Source organism: Macaca mulatta, chromosome 10 (assembly GCF_049350105.2).
Source record: "Macaca mulatta isolate MMU2019108-1 chromosome 10, T2T-MMU8v2.0, whole genome shotgun sequence".
Taxonomy (NCBI): domain Eukaryota; kingdom Metazoa; phylum Chordata; class Mammalia; order Primates; family Cercopithecidae; genus Macaca; species Macaca mulatta.
In genome coordinates this window covers 5,371,582-5,388,737 of record NC_133415.1, presented here as the reverse complement: position 1 = coordinate 5,388,737, position 17,156 = coordinate 5,371,582, and the positions used below count along the sequence as shown (strand labels likewise).

At 62.2% G+C, this 17,156-nt stretch overlaps 1 protein-coding gene and 2 non-coding genes across 4 annotated transcripts in view; all 3 read left to right on the top strand.

Moving 5' to 3' along the window:
• Window positions 1–15,610, top strand: part of LOC114670339 (uncharacterized) — a 76,972-nt gene extending 61,362 nt beyond the window's left edge. Inside the window, exons 4-6 of one of the 2 annotated variants that reach the window (XM_077949327.1) lie at window positions 224–287; window positions 5,089–14,598; window positions 14,667–15,610. In XM_077949327.1, the coding sequence (XP_077805453.1) occupies window positions 224–260 (37 nt within the window). In that variant the 3' untranslated portion in view covers window positions 261–287; window positions 5,089–14,598; window positions 14,667–15,610. Of the gene's footprint in view, window positions 1–223; window positions 14,599–14,666 lie in introns of both variants that reach the window. The other variant, XM_077949326.1, reaches the window with a different exon arrangement.
• On the top strand, window positions 14,426–14,499 carry MIRLET7A-3 (microRNA let-7a-3). Its single transcript, NR_032354.1, has one exon. It is a non-coding gene; the product is annotated as a microRNA let-7a-3 (primary transcript).
• Window positions 15,410–15,492, top strand: MIRLET7B (microRNA let-7b). The gene has a single exon (NR_032355.1). It is a non-coding gene; the product is annotated as a microRNA let-7b (primary transcript).
• Window positions 15,611–17,156: the final 1,546 nt, after the last annotated feature.

Here is a 17,156-nt window from a genome sequence, read left to right as displayed (position 1 = left end):
CGCAGCCCTGCCCAATGGGACAGGGATCCCCCCACTGCCTCCTCACCATCCAGATGGCCTGGGGGCACCCAAAGCTTCAGGCAGCCCCTGGGCTGGGCCCAGGCCTCATGGCGGTCTCAGGGCAGGCAGGGCCAGAGCCGACAGGGAACAGATGAGGGAAGAGTGCCGCACACACCCGGGGGTTCCACCATAAGGCTTCCTCAGCGTTTCTCTTTCCTTCCAGGTCTTCCACCGTTGGCCACCTCCCCAGTGACGCCTGAAGCTCAAGGGACTGTGTCTATCCTCAGGTGAGTACAGTTTGTGAACGTTGATGAAAATCGAGGCTCCCCAGACCTCTCCCTCCTGGCTCCACCCTCCGCCGGGCGTGCCTAAAACTGGACACACACACACACACCATGCATGTGTACTGCACCAGCCCCAGAGCTCTGGGGGCCAAGGAGCCAGGCAGGTGCTTGCTGCACATTGGCATGGGCTCAGCTGGGGCTGGCCTGGCCTCCACCCTCCTCGCCCCTACCAGCCTCTTTCTGCAGCTGAGGAACCGGGGCTCCAAGAAGCCAGATTTGGTCCAGGTCTGGCCCTGTTTTTTGGGCTCCCTCCTGCCTGAGTTGGGTGCCGCTTCTGTTTGCAAGGATCCAGCTGTCTCAAGGGCCCTGGGAGGGGAGGCCAAGGGCAGCCTAGGGGACCAGTGACTATGGGGCAATTTGCAGTATCTGCTGGGGGCTCAGCAGGTAAGATGTCCCCTGCCTGCTGCTGTCTGTCATGGCTGTCTTGAGGCCATGGCCGGGGACGGGCCTGTCATGCTGGGAACTGCTCAGAGGCTGCAGCCAGCCTGGGGCCCCTCGCCCTGGCGAGCCAGCCCCCGAGTGCAGACTGTCGCCGATGATTCTTTCCTCCTGGGGCATCCGTGCGGCCATGTGGGTTGGGCAGGACTGGCATTCTCCCCTCCCTGCTGTTGCCATGGCCAGGGGCAGGCCCCCCTCCCGAGGCTGTGCGGAGAGGACCCCAGGCCGCTGCATGTCAGCAGAGCAGCCGGCGTCTGGCCCGGACCCCTCTGCCATCTGGGGCCCGGCGTGTTTACAGGTCGGCCTTGCCCGCCAGACTCTGCAGACGCTGCTGCCCCGGGGCCTTTGTGTCTGCATGCAGGGCTGGGCCACCAGCCGAGCAGAGACTGGGGAGGGACACAGGTGGGGAGTGGGGGGAGGCCCCTGGGGGAATCAGGGAGGAGGGGCAGGACAGAGGAGAAAGAGGATAGAGGGTAACAGAGGAAGGAGAACAGCGTGGGGGCAGGAGAGGGGCAGGGACTGGGGAAGAGGAGACACAGGGCAGGGCAGGCAGCCCTTGGAACTGCAGGGCTGTCACAGGGATACCAGCCTGGGGGAGCAGCTGACCCCAGGTATCTGATGGGGACCTAGTGGGTCTTGGCCAAGGTGATCTGGTCCATGGAGCCGGGGTTTTCTGGCACCCACCATAAGCCCAGGCCTGCCCGTGGGACCTCATCCCACCTGCACCCAGCCCTCCCTGTATACACAGCTGGCCACCATCTAATGTAATCCCCCTGACATCCCATGGGCAGCAGTGGTGGCCTCCAGGTTCCAAATGAAACAGACCCCACAGGCGTGTCCCTCACACAGGATTGGGCATGGAATGTGCCCTTCCCTGAGTCTCTGACTCCCAAGCCTGGACAGACAGGTCCAGGGAGGCTGGGAGGGTGTGCCCCCTGGATTATAGGGCCTGGAGTGGAGGAGAAGAGGCCTGCAGAGGAGAGTGGACAGTCCAGGGCTGGGACCAGCACCCCAATATGCATGACCCGTGGAAGATGAGGCTGGGTGCACACAGTAGGTGCTTACTCAGTGCTCATCAGATGCCAGATGCTGGCGTAATCACCACAGGGGTCACACACCCTCTGTTAGGACCACCAGCAAGACAGGGCTACCGTCCCACACTGTTCTTGCAGAGACGGAGCCTGGGGACCAGGAGCCTGGGTGCTGGGGTGCTGACTTGGACTGGGGGAGCCATTGAAGGTCCGTGGGGACAGGGACTCCCTCAGCAGCGTTTGTTTTTTAGCTAAGTCAAAACTGCTTCCCTTGGAGTCCTTGGCCCAGGACGGGGAAACCTCAGCCAGGCAGGTCCCTCGGCCTTGCCTGCCTCTCATGGGCTGTTCAGGCCTCACACTCAGGAGGTGGCATCCTGCTGGCCACACCGTGGCAGTAGCCCAGTGCCTCACCCACACTTGGTGGCAGACAACAGGAGCCACAGCCCCAACCAGAGCCGGCGGCCACATGGCCCCCTTGATCCCCGGCACTGGCTGGTTTTCTGAAGGAACTTGGTCCTTTTCTGGGTACCCTGGGTTCTGGCTGATGGAGAGGCCGCCCCATCCTTCAGGAATGGGTGCAGATGTGAGATAGGTGATGGCCTGTCACTCCATGGCAGAGCCATGCTGAGAAGCCACATCAGCCGGCTCCAAGACTGCCTAGTGGACCTGGTATCCACAGCCTGAGAATGGGCCCCGGCGGACCATGATGTGACCTCAGCAGCCTCTGCAGACGGTGGAGTGGCACTTTCTCTTCTCCCCAGAGGCTGAAGGGCGTGAGCCACGGCCCCAGGTTGCCTCTGCATGCAGGTCGAGGGGATAGAAGTTTGTTTTCATGTCAAATATCCAGATGCCTTTTTTTTTTTTAGATGGAGTCTCGCTCTGTCACCCAGGCTGAAGTGCAGTGGCATGATCTCAGCTTACTGCAAGCTTCGCCTCCCGGGTTCAAGTGATTCTCCTGCCTCAGCCTCCCAAGTAGCTGGGACTACAGGCGCCCGCCACCACGCCTGGCTAATTTTTTTGTATTTTTAGTAGGGACAGGGTTTCACTGTTAGCCAGGATGGTCTTGATCTCCTGACCTTGTGATCCACCCTCCTCGGCCTCCCAAAATGCTGGGATGACAGGCGTGAGCCACCACGTCCAGCAACCCAGATGCCTTTTTTAATTTTTTAAAATGTTTTTATTTTTTATTTTTTTGGAGACAGGAGTCTCACTCTGTTGCCCAGGCTGGAGTGCCTTGGTACGATCTTGGATCACTGCAACCTCTGCCTCCCAGGTTCAAGTGATTATCCTGCCTCAGCCTCCAGAGTAGCTGGGATTACAGGTGCCTGCCCCACACCAGGCTAATTTTTGTATTTCTAGTAGAGACGGGATTTCACCGTGTTGGCCAGACTGGTCTCGAGCTCCTGGCCTCAGCTGGTCTGCCCGCCTCAGCCTGAAGTGCTGGGATTACAGGTGTGAGCCGCTGCACCCGGCTCCAGATGCCTTTTTATACTCAGACAGAAGCAAGCAAGCCCTTACAACGGCCCTGCATTTGATCTTTCAGTCCCGCTGAAAATAGAGATGCTTCCTGACTTGCAGTGGGGTTTGTCCTGAGAAACCCGCTGTAAATCGAAAATATTGTAAGTCAAAAAAGCATTTAATACACCTAACTACCAAACATCATAGCCTAGCCCAGCCTCCCTGAAACGTGCTCAGAACACTTATGTTAGCCTCCATTTGGGCAAAATCATCTAACACAGAGCCTATTGATGATAAAGTGTTGAAGATCTCCTGTTATTTATTCAACACTGTACTGAAGTGTGGTTGGTTTCTATTGAATTCATATCCCTCCGGGTTGAGAAATCTTAAGTTGGACCCTGGTAAGTCGGGGCTGTCTTTATGGACAGAATGCAGAGTGATTTTGTCACTCGGCACCTCCCTGTTGGCTCTGAGCAGCGCTCTCTGGCTGGGAGAAACTTCGGTGAGCATGAGGTTGAGCCCTCACTGTGACGAGGGATGCGACATGGTGCAAGGACAACCACCTGCAACAGCATCTGGGTGAAACACCTTCTTGATTCGGTTCAGATTTGTTAGGAGTTCCTGTGGGCCAAGCCCTGAGCCAGTCACGTGGAGTCATCCCTCTTCCTGATATCCCTGCTGAGTGTCCCTCACCTGAGGCTCCAAGAGCCTGGGACTTGCCCCGGCCACCAGGCTGGCATACAGCAGAGCAGGGCTCTGGCCCCAAGCTGCCCCACAGTAGAAGCACCTCTGGGTTCCATGAACATAGTCTCGCCAAGGCGTGGGGCCGCCAGATCCCTCAGGGGCAGGGAGGGGCTGAGGTCTGGGGTCTGGGCCGAGCCTTCCGAAGTCTGACTGTGTGGTGGGGACAGGCCCTGCCACTCAGGCCCTTGCCGGGATGGTGTCGGAGTGGGCCAAACCCCAGCCCTAGTGCTCCTGGCAGTGCCCAAGGCTGCTGCCTCCTTAGCTCTAGCTTCCCTCCCTGGCCTGGTTGGTTGGGCACCTGGCCTCAGGCATGGCCCATGCTGGGGGCTTTGTTCACCACACAGTAGCGAGCTGAAAGCACTGCCATGTCCAGCTCTGGGAAGGAGCAGGCTCCCAGTTCATCCCGCAGCTTCGTGTCGCTGCTCCAGCTGTCCCAGGTACGACGTGCCCTTCTCCAAAAACACCTCGCCCACCCAGCCAGGCTGGCCTCGAGAACTGGGGAGCCAGAGGCCCCTGGCTGTCTCTGAAAAAGGAAAACGGGCCTCCTGATGGGGGCTTCCTGGGCTCACCCAACACAGAAGGACCTAGTGCCTGTGCGCAGGCAGGTAAACATCTTTGGGTCCCCGTTCCCTCATCCCTGAAACATGGGGAGCACAGTTGCTCCTGCACTGGCTGTGGCTGTGGGGGAAGGAACAGCCACTCCATTCCTGCATTTGATCAGGTTACGCGTGGACTGAGTGAGTCACCAGGTGTGAGGGGCTTCAGTGGGTGCCTGGCGTGTCACAGTGGCAAAGCATTCACATTGGCCAGGTCCCCAGCTGGGAGGATGTGCCCAGGAGCCTGCGGTATGCAGCTGGTCTAGCCCCACCGTGGAGCAGCCACATGTGGGAGAGGCCCCGGGAACAGGCGAGGTGGCTGTACCGTTCACCCCCAGAGAGTCGTCAGGGCACCTGGGGACACGGTGATGGGGACAGTAGCACCTGCCCTTGATGCTGCACTGTGTCACCCAGGCAACCCCCACCCCGTGAGCACCATGCGGGCTTCCCTCATTTCATTCTTGTTTTTTGATGCAGGCCCTGCCCATGGCTCCAGATCGGCGGTCCCCGTCAGAGGCCTGGGCTGAGTCCTCAGGTGTGTGAGTAACATTGTCCCCTGACCCCGTGGCCCTGTGAGCACCCTGCTGCCGGTCACAGCTCGGCTGCCCTGGGCCTTGGCCTCCCTGTCTGTGCAGTGGGATTGGTGGCGATCACAGGCTTCTGCCCTGCACAGGCCAGGAGGGAGTGCCACATGGCTGCACCCCCAGCCCGGGAGCAGCCTCGCTGCTGGACCTCTGGCTGGATCTTTGGGTTCTCAATAAGACCTGGTGAAGAGACATGGAGACCACTGCTGGGTAGGGGCAGGAAGGCATCCCTGTGGCACCCTGGGGCCGTCCGTCTGTCGGATCTGGGGGTGCTGCCTGCCAGGCTCTACTCTGCCTCCAGCGAGTGTTTGTTGGGGGCAGTGGGGCCTGTGCCTCTTGTCCAGAGGAGGCCAGAGAAGGGGACACAAGACGGGAGTGGATAGACGGTCACCAGACAGATGAGCAGGATGGGGCTCGGAGCTTGTTTGGGAAGTGGCTGGTGCTGAGCTTGGCTGGGGCAGGGCTCCAGGAGGGGCCGAGTGGGCCCCACCTCCCACCCTTGTTGGCAGGGCCCCAAAAATTCCAGGCTGTGGGGTGGGTGCTGTGGAAGGTGGAGGGGGGAGCAGCTTCCCATCCCTGGAGCAGGTTCCCTAGTGTTCCCATGGCAGCTGCTTCATGGCACAGTGGTCCCTGGAGTTCAGGCCAGGCCCTCGAGCCGCCTGTCTGGGGACCACTCCAACCTCGGCTAAATGAGGAGCAGCCCTCCCTGGGTCTGGGGGCAAAGGAAGGTTTTGAATCCGGGAGCCCAGGCTCAGTAGGCCCTTGCCACCTCCCCCAGAGGTCGTGCCTCAGGCTAGGCCACCTGGGCTGCAAGATGGGAGGGCATCGGTGCCCCAGGCAGGCCCCAGTCCCCCGGGGCCACTGCAAGACCCTTAGACGGGACGACAAGGTCTCTAGAAGCCCCGGCCACTGGGAGCCTGGGTGGAAGAAGGTTCCAGAAAAGGCCCACCTGCCTATCTCTGGGCCCACGCACGGGGCGGGCACTGTGCTTCTTTTCCAGTGGCTCCTCCTCCTCCCGGCCCCATAGCCGCTCCCGCCCGCGGCGGCCTTTGTCTTCCAAGCGCTCTGCAAAATGGCCGCCCGGCCTGCCGCCATTTTGTAGCTGAGGTGGCCGCGGCCTTGGAGAGGCCTGGGAGGGAGGGCGGCCATGGCCCGCCTGCCTGCCCTTGGCGGCCTGGACAGAGCCCAGCACCGGCCCCCGCCCATTCTGGCCTTGGCCGTGTCTGACCCAGGCTTGGCACCAGCCAGCCCTTGGCAAGGCAGGCTGGGAGTCCTGGCCCCTCACCCAGCCCTGCCGGCCCCTTGCCACCCTGAGGCGGTCCTGCCGAGCAGACAGAGAAGCCTTGAGCCAGAGCCGGGCCGGTGCAGCCTCGCTGGCAGGGGAGCCCTGGGCCGAGGGCAGTGCAGGCAGTTGTGGGGCCCCATGGGCTCCCCGCACCTCTTCAGGGGCGATGCCTTCAGGCCTTGACCGCTTCACCTATCGCGCTTCTGGCCTGGCCTGGCCGGGAGTGGGTGTCTCAGTGGCCAGCCCAGCTTCTGACTTAGAGATGGGCACCGCCAACCTCAGGAAGAGGGCAGGGCCGCACTCTGGCCAGGATTCTCCTGTGGTGGGGCCAGCCAAGGTCTGTGACACACAGGAGTGGAGGACCTGTTCCCTCCTGGGTACCTGCACAGCCCCCACTTTCCTGCAGGCCCCATCCCCACAACCTCAGCCATTCCAGACAGCATCTCCCTCCTCACTGGAGCCCCTCGGCCTCTCCCGAGCCTCTGAGCTTGCTTCCTGCCCCATGCACCTGCCCTTCCAGCACCCAGAGGATCCCAAGTGGCACATTTCCGAAGGGACGGTCTCCAGGAAACCCCTGGGGGCCGGGGGGCTGCAGATCAGCATCAGGGAGACACTGGGTGTGGGCTGTGGAGGACAATTGTGCCCCTGGCCTGGCCAGGCCAGGAGGGGGCAGGTGGGCCCTGTGGGAGCCCTGTGAGGTTGGCCACACATGGGTTCCTGCAGTCTCTGCAACAAGGTCCCCTGGAGGGCAGTGCGCCTCCTAGAAGTTGGGAGAAATCTCCAGGCGAAGCAGGGAATGGTGTTTGATAAGTGTGTGCATTTTCTAGGGGTCAACGCAGGTCCTATGGGTGGCGTGGGGTGGTGCCGGGTGGACCCCACGGTGGCCTGTGTTCTCTACATGGCCGTGGGTCGGTTCCTTGCTGGAGGAGACCCTACCCCAGACACCTGCCAGGCACCCAGCCAAGCCCTTGAGGCCTGGGAAGGTCTCTGGACACCACCCTACACCCCGCCCAGACTCCTCTCCCTGTGGTTCCTGGACAGAACATTCCGTCACCACAAAGCGAAGTTTGCCCAGGCCCTGCCCTCGCCCCGGGGAAACCCAGCCGGGCATGGGAAGGAAGAATTCTGCCCGCCTGCCCGCTCAGACCAGAGTTGCCCCACATGCCAGGCCAGGCCTGCAGCTTCCTGGGGCACACGGAGCCCCAGGCTTCCCGGCAGGAAAAGCCCCCCCGCCGCAGAAGGGCTGGTCCCTGGTGGGGAGTTGCTGCTGGGTGGGGTGACCGCAGGGCGGGGTTCAGGCTGGGGTATTTTTAATGATGTGGTTGCATCTGGTCACCGCCCCCCGCCACCCCCGATTCTTTCCTACTCTCCCCACCTTGTGACCCAGACTGTGACTTGAATTAAGAATGTTTTCAGATAAGTACACGCCTTTGAGGTTAAAAGTATGCCTAATGATTAAACACCAGACAGAGGTCCCCACAGGAGAAGAGCGGGCTCCGCATTCCTGCTTTTCCCCTTTGGACTCCAAGTGAGCCTGTTTGCGTAACCCTGGAGCATTAACGAGCAGCTCCGCCGGATTCTCCCCACATCCCGGGGGCTGGCGTCCTGACCCATCCTACAGAGGAGGCAGCTGAGGCCCAGAGGGGTTCACCTGCCCCATCCCAGGCCCATCACTGAGGGAGACAGAGCAGGTCAGAACCAGGCCTGGAAGCCCCCAGGCCTGTGCCCCATGGATGCAGGTGCGTCTGCAGAGCACGGTCCTCCCCTGCCAGTGCCAGCCCTCAGGTGTCTCGGGTGCTGCGTTACTTTTGTGAGCTTCCACGCTCACACCTGTGGCCACAACGCTGGAGGCTGCTGGACCTCTGACCCTGTTCTAGGTGCAGGACATGTGGCCACAGCAGGCCTGGCCCCTGCCCCAGGGAGTGGACGTTCCCTGAGCCTGCCCCCCACCCCCACTGAGAGCTTAGTGGCTGTGAGAAAACAGGAAAGCAGGAAGCTAGACAGGGCACAGACCCCTGACGGTGGAGACCCTGACCCGGAGCATGTGGGTGTCAGTTTTGGGGAAGCCAGACAGGGAGGGTGCTAGCAGGAGGGCCAGTGAGGGGACCTTGGCACCCCAGACAGCCCTGGAAGAAAGGCAGGCCTGGGGTCCGGGCCATGCTCCATCCTGGGGCCACTCCTTTCCCACCTGCGTGAGGTGTGCAGGGCCAGGGGAGGAGCCTGGATCTGAGGAGTGCAGTTCCAGTCGTGGCTTTGCCACGGCCACCTCGTGGCATGCTGTTGGGGACCATGAGACTGTGGGCGGCCTAGTTGTATTGCAGCCTGAGGCCAGAGGAGAGGTTAGTAACCCTTACCCGTCCCATCTTGATTTAAGTTGGTATTTTTAGATCATGGACCCTTCTGCATTGATTTTTTAAAATTTTGCAATAAGATATTTCTGCTGATGGCTGGGTTTTTGGTCCTTTTAACATGCCTCCCACACCTCGCCCTGGTCCCCGCCCTGCCGCGGCCAAGCCAGAGCCGCAGGCTGCCCGGTGCGCGTCTCGTTAGCTTTCTGGGCCGTGTTTGCAGGAGGCCCGCCTCCCGTCCGAGCCCCCGGACGCCACCCCTCCCCGTCTTTTTCCCAGACCCCATTGTTGGCACGGCTTGCTGAGCAGAGACACTGGCTGCTTTATGGGGAGAAACCCAATCAGGGTGGCGGGGGTGTGCTCCTTGGGGGGTGTCCGGCTCCCAGTGGCCCTGAGCCAAGCCCGAGGTGACTTCAGGGTGACACCGTCTGTCTGCCTCACTTGCTCCAGACATCCGCCCGGCCCTGAAATGGCCACCTGCCCACTGAGGCCTCCGCACACCTGTCCTGGCTGGCCTGGCCCCTCCCCTGCCTGGGCTTGCCGGGCACCCTGCCCACGGGCAGACACCGTGGGGCCGGGGCAGCGCCCGGGAGGTGGCAGCTGGCAGATGGCAGAGCGCCTGCCGACTGCTCACTCCCCGTCAGCTCTGCTCAGGGAGCGCCGTTCACGCTGCGTGGTCCGCCCAGCCCTCATCCAGGCTGGCTGGGAAGGGTCTCTCTGGTCTTTGTCAGGAAGCCTCCTGCGAAAGGGGAGATTCCTGCTGTCTCCCCAGGCCTGAGCCCCATGCTCACCCCCAGGGCTGCCGGGCAGGTGGGCCTGGAGATCACCCTCGCGCACACCCCACAATGCACACAACTGGGGCCTTCTCCCCACCGGCTCAGAAATGGCTCCATGAGTGGGTCACGACACGGAAACATCAGTCTTTCCCCACCCCGTCCTCAAGAAAGTCCTGGTTGTCGGCTGGAGTTCTCCTGTGCAAATCCTCCTGTGGTGGGGGTGGAGCCCACTAAGGTCACAGCGTCTGCTTCCTGGTCCTGTAGAACACAGCAGTGTAGGGTGTGCAGGAAACGTGTCCAGACACCCTCCTCAGAGTCCCCCAGAGCGGGCACTACCACATTGAGGCTTCCTGACCACCGCAGGCCTGGGTGGTCCAGATGTGAGTCCTAGAGCCTTGGGGGCAGAGCCGGGACTCCCCGGGGAACACAGGGCCCTCTGGGGAAAGGAGCGGGAAAAAGGAGGGTGGTCGTGCCTGGCAGAGGGACAGGCCAGGGCAATGCTGGGAGCGGAGGCCTGCGTGGGGCACTCGCTGCTCTGGAAGGCTGGAGGGGGAGCCAGGGCCGCGGGCGCGCTGGGGAGGGGCAGAGGCAGTAGAGAGGGCGTCAGCAGGGGTGGATGGCCTGGCTGGCTGCGAGTGCGGGCAGGGCTGGTGCTCAGGGAGGAGGAGGGAAAGGCACCTCCCAACCGGTGTCCCCACAGGCCCCTCAATAGCCTGGTGGGTGACTCTCCTTGTCCCCAGCAGGGCTGTCCTTGCTCGAGGTCACATAGTACAGGGCTGCGGGGAACCAGAGTATGTCTGCTCCCATCCAGCATCTTGAGCTCAGCCCTGGGGACCCACATCCCTTCCTGCCTGGATGCACAACTCTGGCCTTTGCACCCCGTGCCTGTCCTGCAAGGGCACTCCGGCCAGAATGGGCTGGAGTGAAGTGAAGTTTTGATTCACTGGACAAGCTGTTGCCGAAGCCCTGCAGCCCAGACTGGATCCTGTGGGCCCCTCTGGGGGGTTTCCGCTCGTGGGAGGACGCCAAGCCTTCCTTGGCCCTGGGTCCCAGGGGAAGCCGCAGCCCCTGTGGACCCTCAGCATCCTCCTCAGTGCAGTGGGGGTTTAATCCCTCCCTACAGGGTCCAGCCACCTGCTGACAGGCCAGGCGCCCGGGAAAGTGGCACCAGGCTGTCCCCCTGTGCATCCTCTGGCCCTCCTCTGGGCCGTAGACATCCAGGCACCAGCCTGGCAGGGCACAGGCTTCCCAGCAGGGGAACGTGACCACTGACCACTCAAGGACAGGCCTGGGTCTTGGTCGCCTCTGATCTGGCATTGTCCAACACAGGGCTGGCCACGGAGGCCATTCCATTCAGGCCGTTGCAGGGGTGGGTGAGCCACTAGCTAGAGACAGGCCAGGCTGGAGTGTCGGTTCTGGTGCGGGATGTCTGGGCAAGGCCCAAGGTCACAAAGGGGTTCAGGGCTGGGCGAGGCCACATCTCTTCTAGAGCTGACACTTGTCACTTTTGTTTTTAAAACCAGACAGATCAAGAAGGGGCGCTGACCTGGAGCCCTTGCCTGTGGCTGGCTGTCCTCGCAGTGAGCTGGGCCTCCTGCCGTCCTGGCTCTGGAGGTAGGAGGAGCCATAGGAGGTCTGATAGGGAGGGAGGGCCATCGTCTGAACCAGGCCACTCCTGGTCCTCTCCAGGCCCCACACTCAGGCACAGAGGTCCTTAGATGGGGACCTGATGGTCTCATGGCCAAACCTTTGCCCAGGCTGTGGCCTCCCCCGAAGCCATGTCTCTTCTTGTCTTCCCGCCACCCTTCCAGCAAGCTCCCCCGGTTGGCCCACCTCATCCGCCCCCTGTGCACTTGGGGCATGGTGACCTTTGACTCTGGTGGTGCACCCCTCAGGCTGGACAGGGCCTGAAGGAGCTGTGGTTCGTTGCAGGGTGTCTGAGTGGAAGAGGTGCCCTCAGCCTCACTTCCACACCCTGAAGACTCTCTGGGCCTGGGCTCTGTTACGTGCACTGCCTGTCTGCAGGGCCCAGCCTGCCTCAAGTGCTCCCTGGGGACAGAAGCCTTGCGGTAGCCCCTCCTGTCACCTAGCCACCGGTCATCCTGGAATGCAGCCCTAATGCCCTGAGGCTACCTGCCGTCGCCCAAGATGACTCAAGATGCCACCTGGGTAAGTCTAACCCAGAACAAGAAAGGCCAAATAAGGGAAACTGAGTCATATCTGCTTCTCCCAGGCAGGGCTAGGGGCCCAGGGAGAGGGCACTTGTGGTGACGACCAGGGTGGACTAGGGGCCTGTCTGCTTTTCTCTGTCGCCACACCTTATAGAGCCAGTCCTGTGGGCTGGGGCCCCCCATGGTGGGCACTGCAGGCTCTGGGGGGCTGAAGTCCTGGCTTGGGGGACCTGTGGGGGCCGGGCTGGGGCCATTGGAATCTGTGTGGTGGTCCCCACCTGCACTCCAGCTCCGATGGCTGGTGGCGGGGGCCCTGGCAGCTGACCCCTTGCCTCAGTGGAGAGACCACGGCCCACGAGGGCATGAGACCTGCCCAGAGCGTAGCCCAAAGGCCGGCCTGGATTCCCACAGCTCCACCTGCTGGGCCGTCCTGCGCCACCCCGCTTTTAGCCTGCTGGGACCATGGGTCAGAACCCAGTAGGTGTGAGGGGACCCAGCCAGCCAGAGACTAAGTCAGGAGCCCAGAGCGCATGCTTAGGGTGCAGCCCACCCCACAGCCTTCCCCAAGGCATTTCCCAGGGGTGCAGATGGGGGCAGATGCGGGGACATTCAAGGTGGACCACCTGACTGGGAGCTGGTGATGAGGTGAGCGACAGCCTGAGTCAGCCTGAGCTCAGTGGAGCTGGGATGGCCTTGATCTTCCCACTCTGGCCACTCACCACAGCTGGGAGGGTCCAAGGAGACCCTCAGCCACTGTCCCTTCAGCCCCCGCCCCACCCTGGCTGGCTCTGCCCGGACAGTCCTTAGGGACATCTTGGTCCTGCCCACCAGTCAGGGGATCCAGAATTGGGGCAGGGGAACAGGACCCCCAGACCCTCTCATACAGCTTTTGTTCTGAGGCCTTGAGGGAACATGGGGTTTTCGAGACCCCAGGGCAGATGATGCCCGGACAGAGGAGGGTCAGGCTGCATTGGGGCCCTCCCAGTCCCCACGCCTGGGTGAGTCAGCATCTCAGTCTCCAGTTCTGGGTGGGTGGCGCCAGGTGTGAGCCTCAGTGGTCTCCTTGCTGGCTGAGGACCTGGGATTTGCTGCAGATGCCCCTCGGGAGGGAGTAGGACACAGTGCCCAGAGAGCAAGCAGACCCCCTCCCCGACCAATTTCTGAGAGCAAAGGCACCTAGAGCCAGAGACTCAGCACCCCCGAGCCTCAGTTTCCCCCACTACGAAGTGGGATCCAGCCAGAGACTCAGCACCCCTGAGCCTCAGTTTCCCCCACTATGAAGTGGGATCCAGCCAGAGCCTCAGCACCCCCGAGCCTCAGTTTCCCCCACTACGAAGTGGGATCCAGCCAGAGCCTCAGCACCCCCGAGCCTCAGTTTCCCCACTACGAAGTGGGATTCATTATCTCAGCCTCACCAGGGCTGTGAGGATTAAATGGTCCAGCTCAGCCTGGTGCCTGCCTGGAGTAGGCGGCCTGCTCAGGATGGGCTGTGGAAGGAGGGCTTGGGTAGACCTTCCAAGTCCAGTTGGGCACGGGGAGCTGAGAGCTGGCGCGCCGTTTAACTTGGCAGGAAGCAGAACATTTGGACTTCACTCTGCTGCCCCCCTTGGCTGTGTGACATCTGGGTCACGTTGCCTCTCTGGGCCTCGGTCTCCTCACCTGTAAGAGGAGTTGACAGTCGTGCCTGCCTCCTCAGCTTTTCCCCAGGCTCCCCCAGGAAGGTGGTAGCCACAGTTAGCATTTGTTGAGGCTGACCCTGCCCCAGGCCCAGGATAGGCGGGGCTCAGGGAGGCCCATCTCTTGCCACGTTCCCCTGCTAGGGGAACCCCGAGACCCCCCTCAGTGCTGTCCTCATGCCACACTCTGTCCCAGCCCTGTGAGCCCCAAGCTAGGGCAGTGAGTGTGCCAGCCCCCGTAGGGACAGGCACTGGACCCTGGGTGGCCCGGAGGGTCTGTGCTTCCCCCTCCAGCTGCTCTCCCCAAGAGGCCACTTCCTTCAAGGAAGGAAAGAACCATGTCCCGCCACCTCCTATAGCATGGTCAGCTCAGGCCAGCCTGCATAGCAGGGCCAAAGCCGGAGTCCCTGGGGAGGGATGCCTGCCTGCCCAGTGGGAGGAGACAGCACGCCCCGGGGGCTGCTGCTCAGCCAGCCTGGGGGCCCCGAGTGCTGCTTCTGGCGGCCTGTGCGGGGAGGGAGGGCCAAGCAGGGTGGGCATTCGCACGCCCGTGGCTTGCTGGCCTTTGATAGATGACAGCCCTCCTCTTAGGGTCTCCAGTGCGGAGTTCCTTGGGGACATTACGGCCACTCCTGTCCAGATGAGAGGGGGCCGGCTGCCTGTGACAGCGTCACAAAATGCCACTGGGGCTTTCCCTCCCTCCTTCCTTCTCTCTTTCTCGTCCCTCTCTGGTTGGTGGTTTCCTGCAGGCTCCTGTCCCTGCTGGTGCTGGCCACGGTGTCCCCACTCCCAGAGGTTGGGTGTCCCAGTCCCCTGCACCCACCGCACCTGCCCGCCAGAATCCCTGTGCCCTTGGTTCCTGTGGCTTACCAAGCCCCGAGCCCTGTTCCCCTCAGCCCTCTTTCCTCCCCTGCTCCAGGAGGTGCCTCTGGAAGCCATGGAGTCCCATCGGCACCAAGACCGACTGCCCTTTGGGGTGAGGTAGTAGGTTGTATAGTTTGGGGCTCTGCCCTGCTATGGGATAACTATACAATCTACTGTCTTTCCTGAAGTGGCTGTAATATCTGCGGTGGACAGAGCATCTGGAACCCTGGCTGGGAGGGGCAGGGGCAGGTTTGGGGGCAGGCTTGGCAGCAGGCGGGGGCAGGTTTGGGGGCAGGCTTGGCAGCAGGCGGGGGCAGGTTTGGGGGCAGGCTTGGCAGCAGGCGGGGGCAGGGGCTCCCTGCACTAAGAAGTTTGACAGGCCTAGGTTCCTCTTGCCTTGTGACCTTGGACAGGCCCCGATCTCTCTGGGCCGGTTTCCTCCTCTGTAAAATGGAGGCAGATGAGGAAGGAAGGAGAGCATCCAAGGCAGAGGAGAGCTGAGCCAACCCCACCCTCTGCCCCAGCCACACTGAGAGCAGCGATGCATGCGGCTGTTTGTCCGACCTCTGTCTCCCAACACCAGCCCCATCAGACACAGGCTCATGGGTGACCCTGAACAGGAGACTGGGCCATACCCTCCGCTGAGCACCAGAAGGCACCACGGGGCCAGGGGTGGCTGAGACATGCGGAGGTCACGGGGCCATGAGTGTTGGCCTTGCCCACCACCCCAGGTGCCCAGCATGTGCCCCAGCCTGGCCAGCTCAGTGGCAGGGCCTCTGCCTGTGGAGGAAGGGAGGCCGAGGCACCTTTCCCGAGCAGGAAGTAAGAGGAACAGCTCTGCACACACTGGGCCCCACATGGGCACAACCTGAAGGCAGACGGCAGCTCCTCTGTACCTGGGGAAACTGAGGCCCAGAGAGCCGGGGCTTCCTGAGACCAGCCAGTAGCAGCTGCCCGTTCCTGGGGTGCCATCTCCCCATCCCTCCTGCCCTGCGCCTGCCCAGCCCTCCTGCTCCGGTGACTGAGGACCGCTGGGCAGGGGCTGGTGTTGGGCGGGGGTGGCGGGCCCTCCCGCAGTGTAAGGCCGGGCCTGGCGGGGTGAGGTAGTAGGTTGTGTGGTTTCAGGGCAGTGATGTTGCCCCTCAGAAGATAACTATACAACCTACTGCCTTCCCTGAGGAGCCCAGTGACACGACCCCACGGGAGGGCTGCCCCCAACGTCGGTGACCTACAGGGGGCCTGAGCCGAAGATGGGCGGGCATCTGGGGCCTAGAGTCAATAAAGCTGTTCTGACCGTGAACTTGGAACTGGCCCCTTTCATTCTGGAAGCCCAGGGACTGGGCTCTGGGGGGCATCTGCTGCGGGACAGTGTGGAGGCCCCCGGCCATGAGCTGTTCGAGGTCATCAGGCTTGTCTGCTCGTGCCTCTCAGCACCTCCAGAGTCCTCAGCTGGCTCCATGCTGCACCCTGGGCTCAGGATGCCAGGCCCAGGCCATTCTCTGCCCTCTTATGCTGCCTTTGAGCCAGGCAGGCTGAGCACCAGGACCCAAGCCCAGTGGAGAGGTCCCCACGGGGCAGCCACCAAGGCCCCAGGTCCGCAGCTCAGAGCACTGCCAAGGCCTGGCTCCCGAGGCCACCTCAGTGCCTTAAGTGCCTTGACCAAAGCCTGGACATGCCTGTCCTTCCGTCCTCCCTCAGGACAGTTTCCAGGGCACCCGTAATTCCTCTGACTGACTGCCATCCCAAATGTGCACCTATTCTCCTGGGAGGCCTCATGCCCCTGTGCCAGCAGCTGCCATAGGCTGGTCTCAGCAGTCCCACCCTGGGCATGCAGGGTGGGCTTGTCCATGCCTGCACCAGCACTGAGAGTGCCTGGAGGGGAGGTGCTGACACAACTGGGCCCACACCTCCCCCACCCAAATGCCCATCCTCGCCCCTCCTATTGACCCAGGCCACGATCTTGGCCCAGATTCCCCCCTGTGCCCTCCTGACCTCCCTTGGTTCTGCAGGCAACCACAGCCCTGCATGGCCACATCTGGACAGACCAGCACCCCCTACCCTGACACCCATCTGTGCCAGTTCTTCATGGCAAGCACCTCAGAGCCCAGGCCTGCCTACCCTCCCAGAGCTGCTGCCACACTGTGGACCAAGGGCAAAGGGAATGTGGAGGAGGGGCCCAAGGGCAGGGAGGGCTTCCTAAAGCAGGGGCCATCTGAGTTGGGTCTTGACAGCATAGGAGTTTGCAGCTGGAGACGAGTGACCTGCCCCGTGGTCCCTTCTCCCATCATCCTCTAGGGCCAGAGTGAGTGACCTGCCCCGTGGTCCCTTCTCCCATCATCCTCTGGGGCCAGAGTGAGTGACACATGGGCACTGTCCAGCTCCCCTTCTTCACCCCATAATCAGTCTGCAGCCACGTCTGGTCACTTCTGTCCTGTGAACACCATTTCCATACCTCCCCACTCCCACTGCCTCAGAGTCTCAGGGCAACCCCCTCTGTCTCCGGAGCAGATCTCTGCCGACACCCTCGCCTGCGCTGCTTCCCAGCACCCCTCCCTCATGCCTGTGCTCACCTCCACCAGGACTCTCTCCTGCTCACCACGGCTCCCCCACCCCTCAGTCCACGGCTCAGACCCACCTCTGGCCACCGTAGTCCCTGTCTGTGTCTGAGCAGACTGTGAACCGTAGCCTCTCCTCCCAGCCCCCATACTGTGTAGTTGGAGCAGGGTTTGGCCCTGCAGAGCTCAAGGCCTGGTCGGGGAGCTGCCAGGGACACACAGTGGCCACGTGTTGGGGTCAGCATCACAGTGGAGCAGCCCAAGGGCTGGGGAACCCTAAGGATCC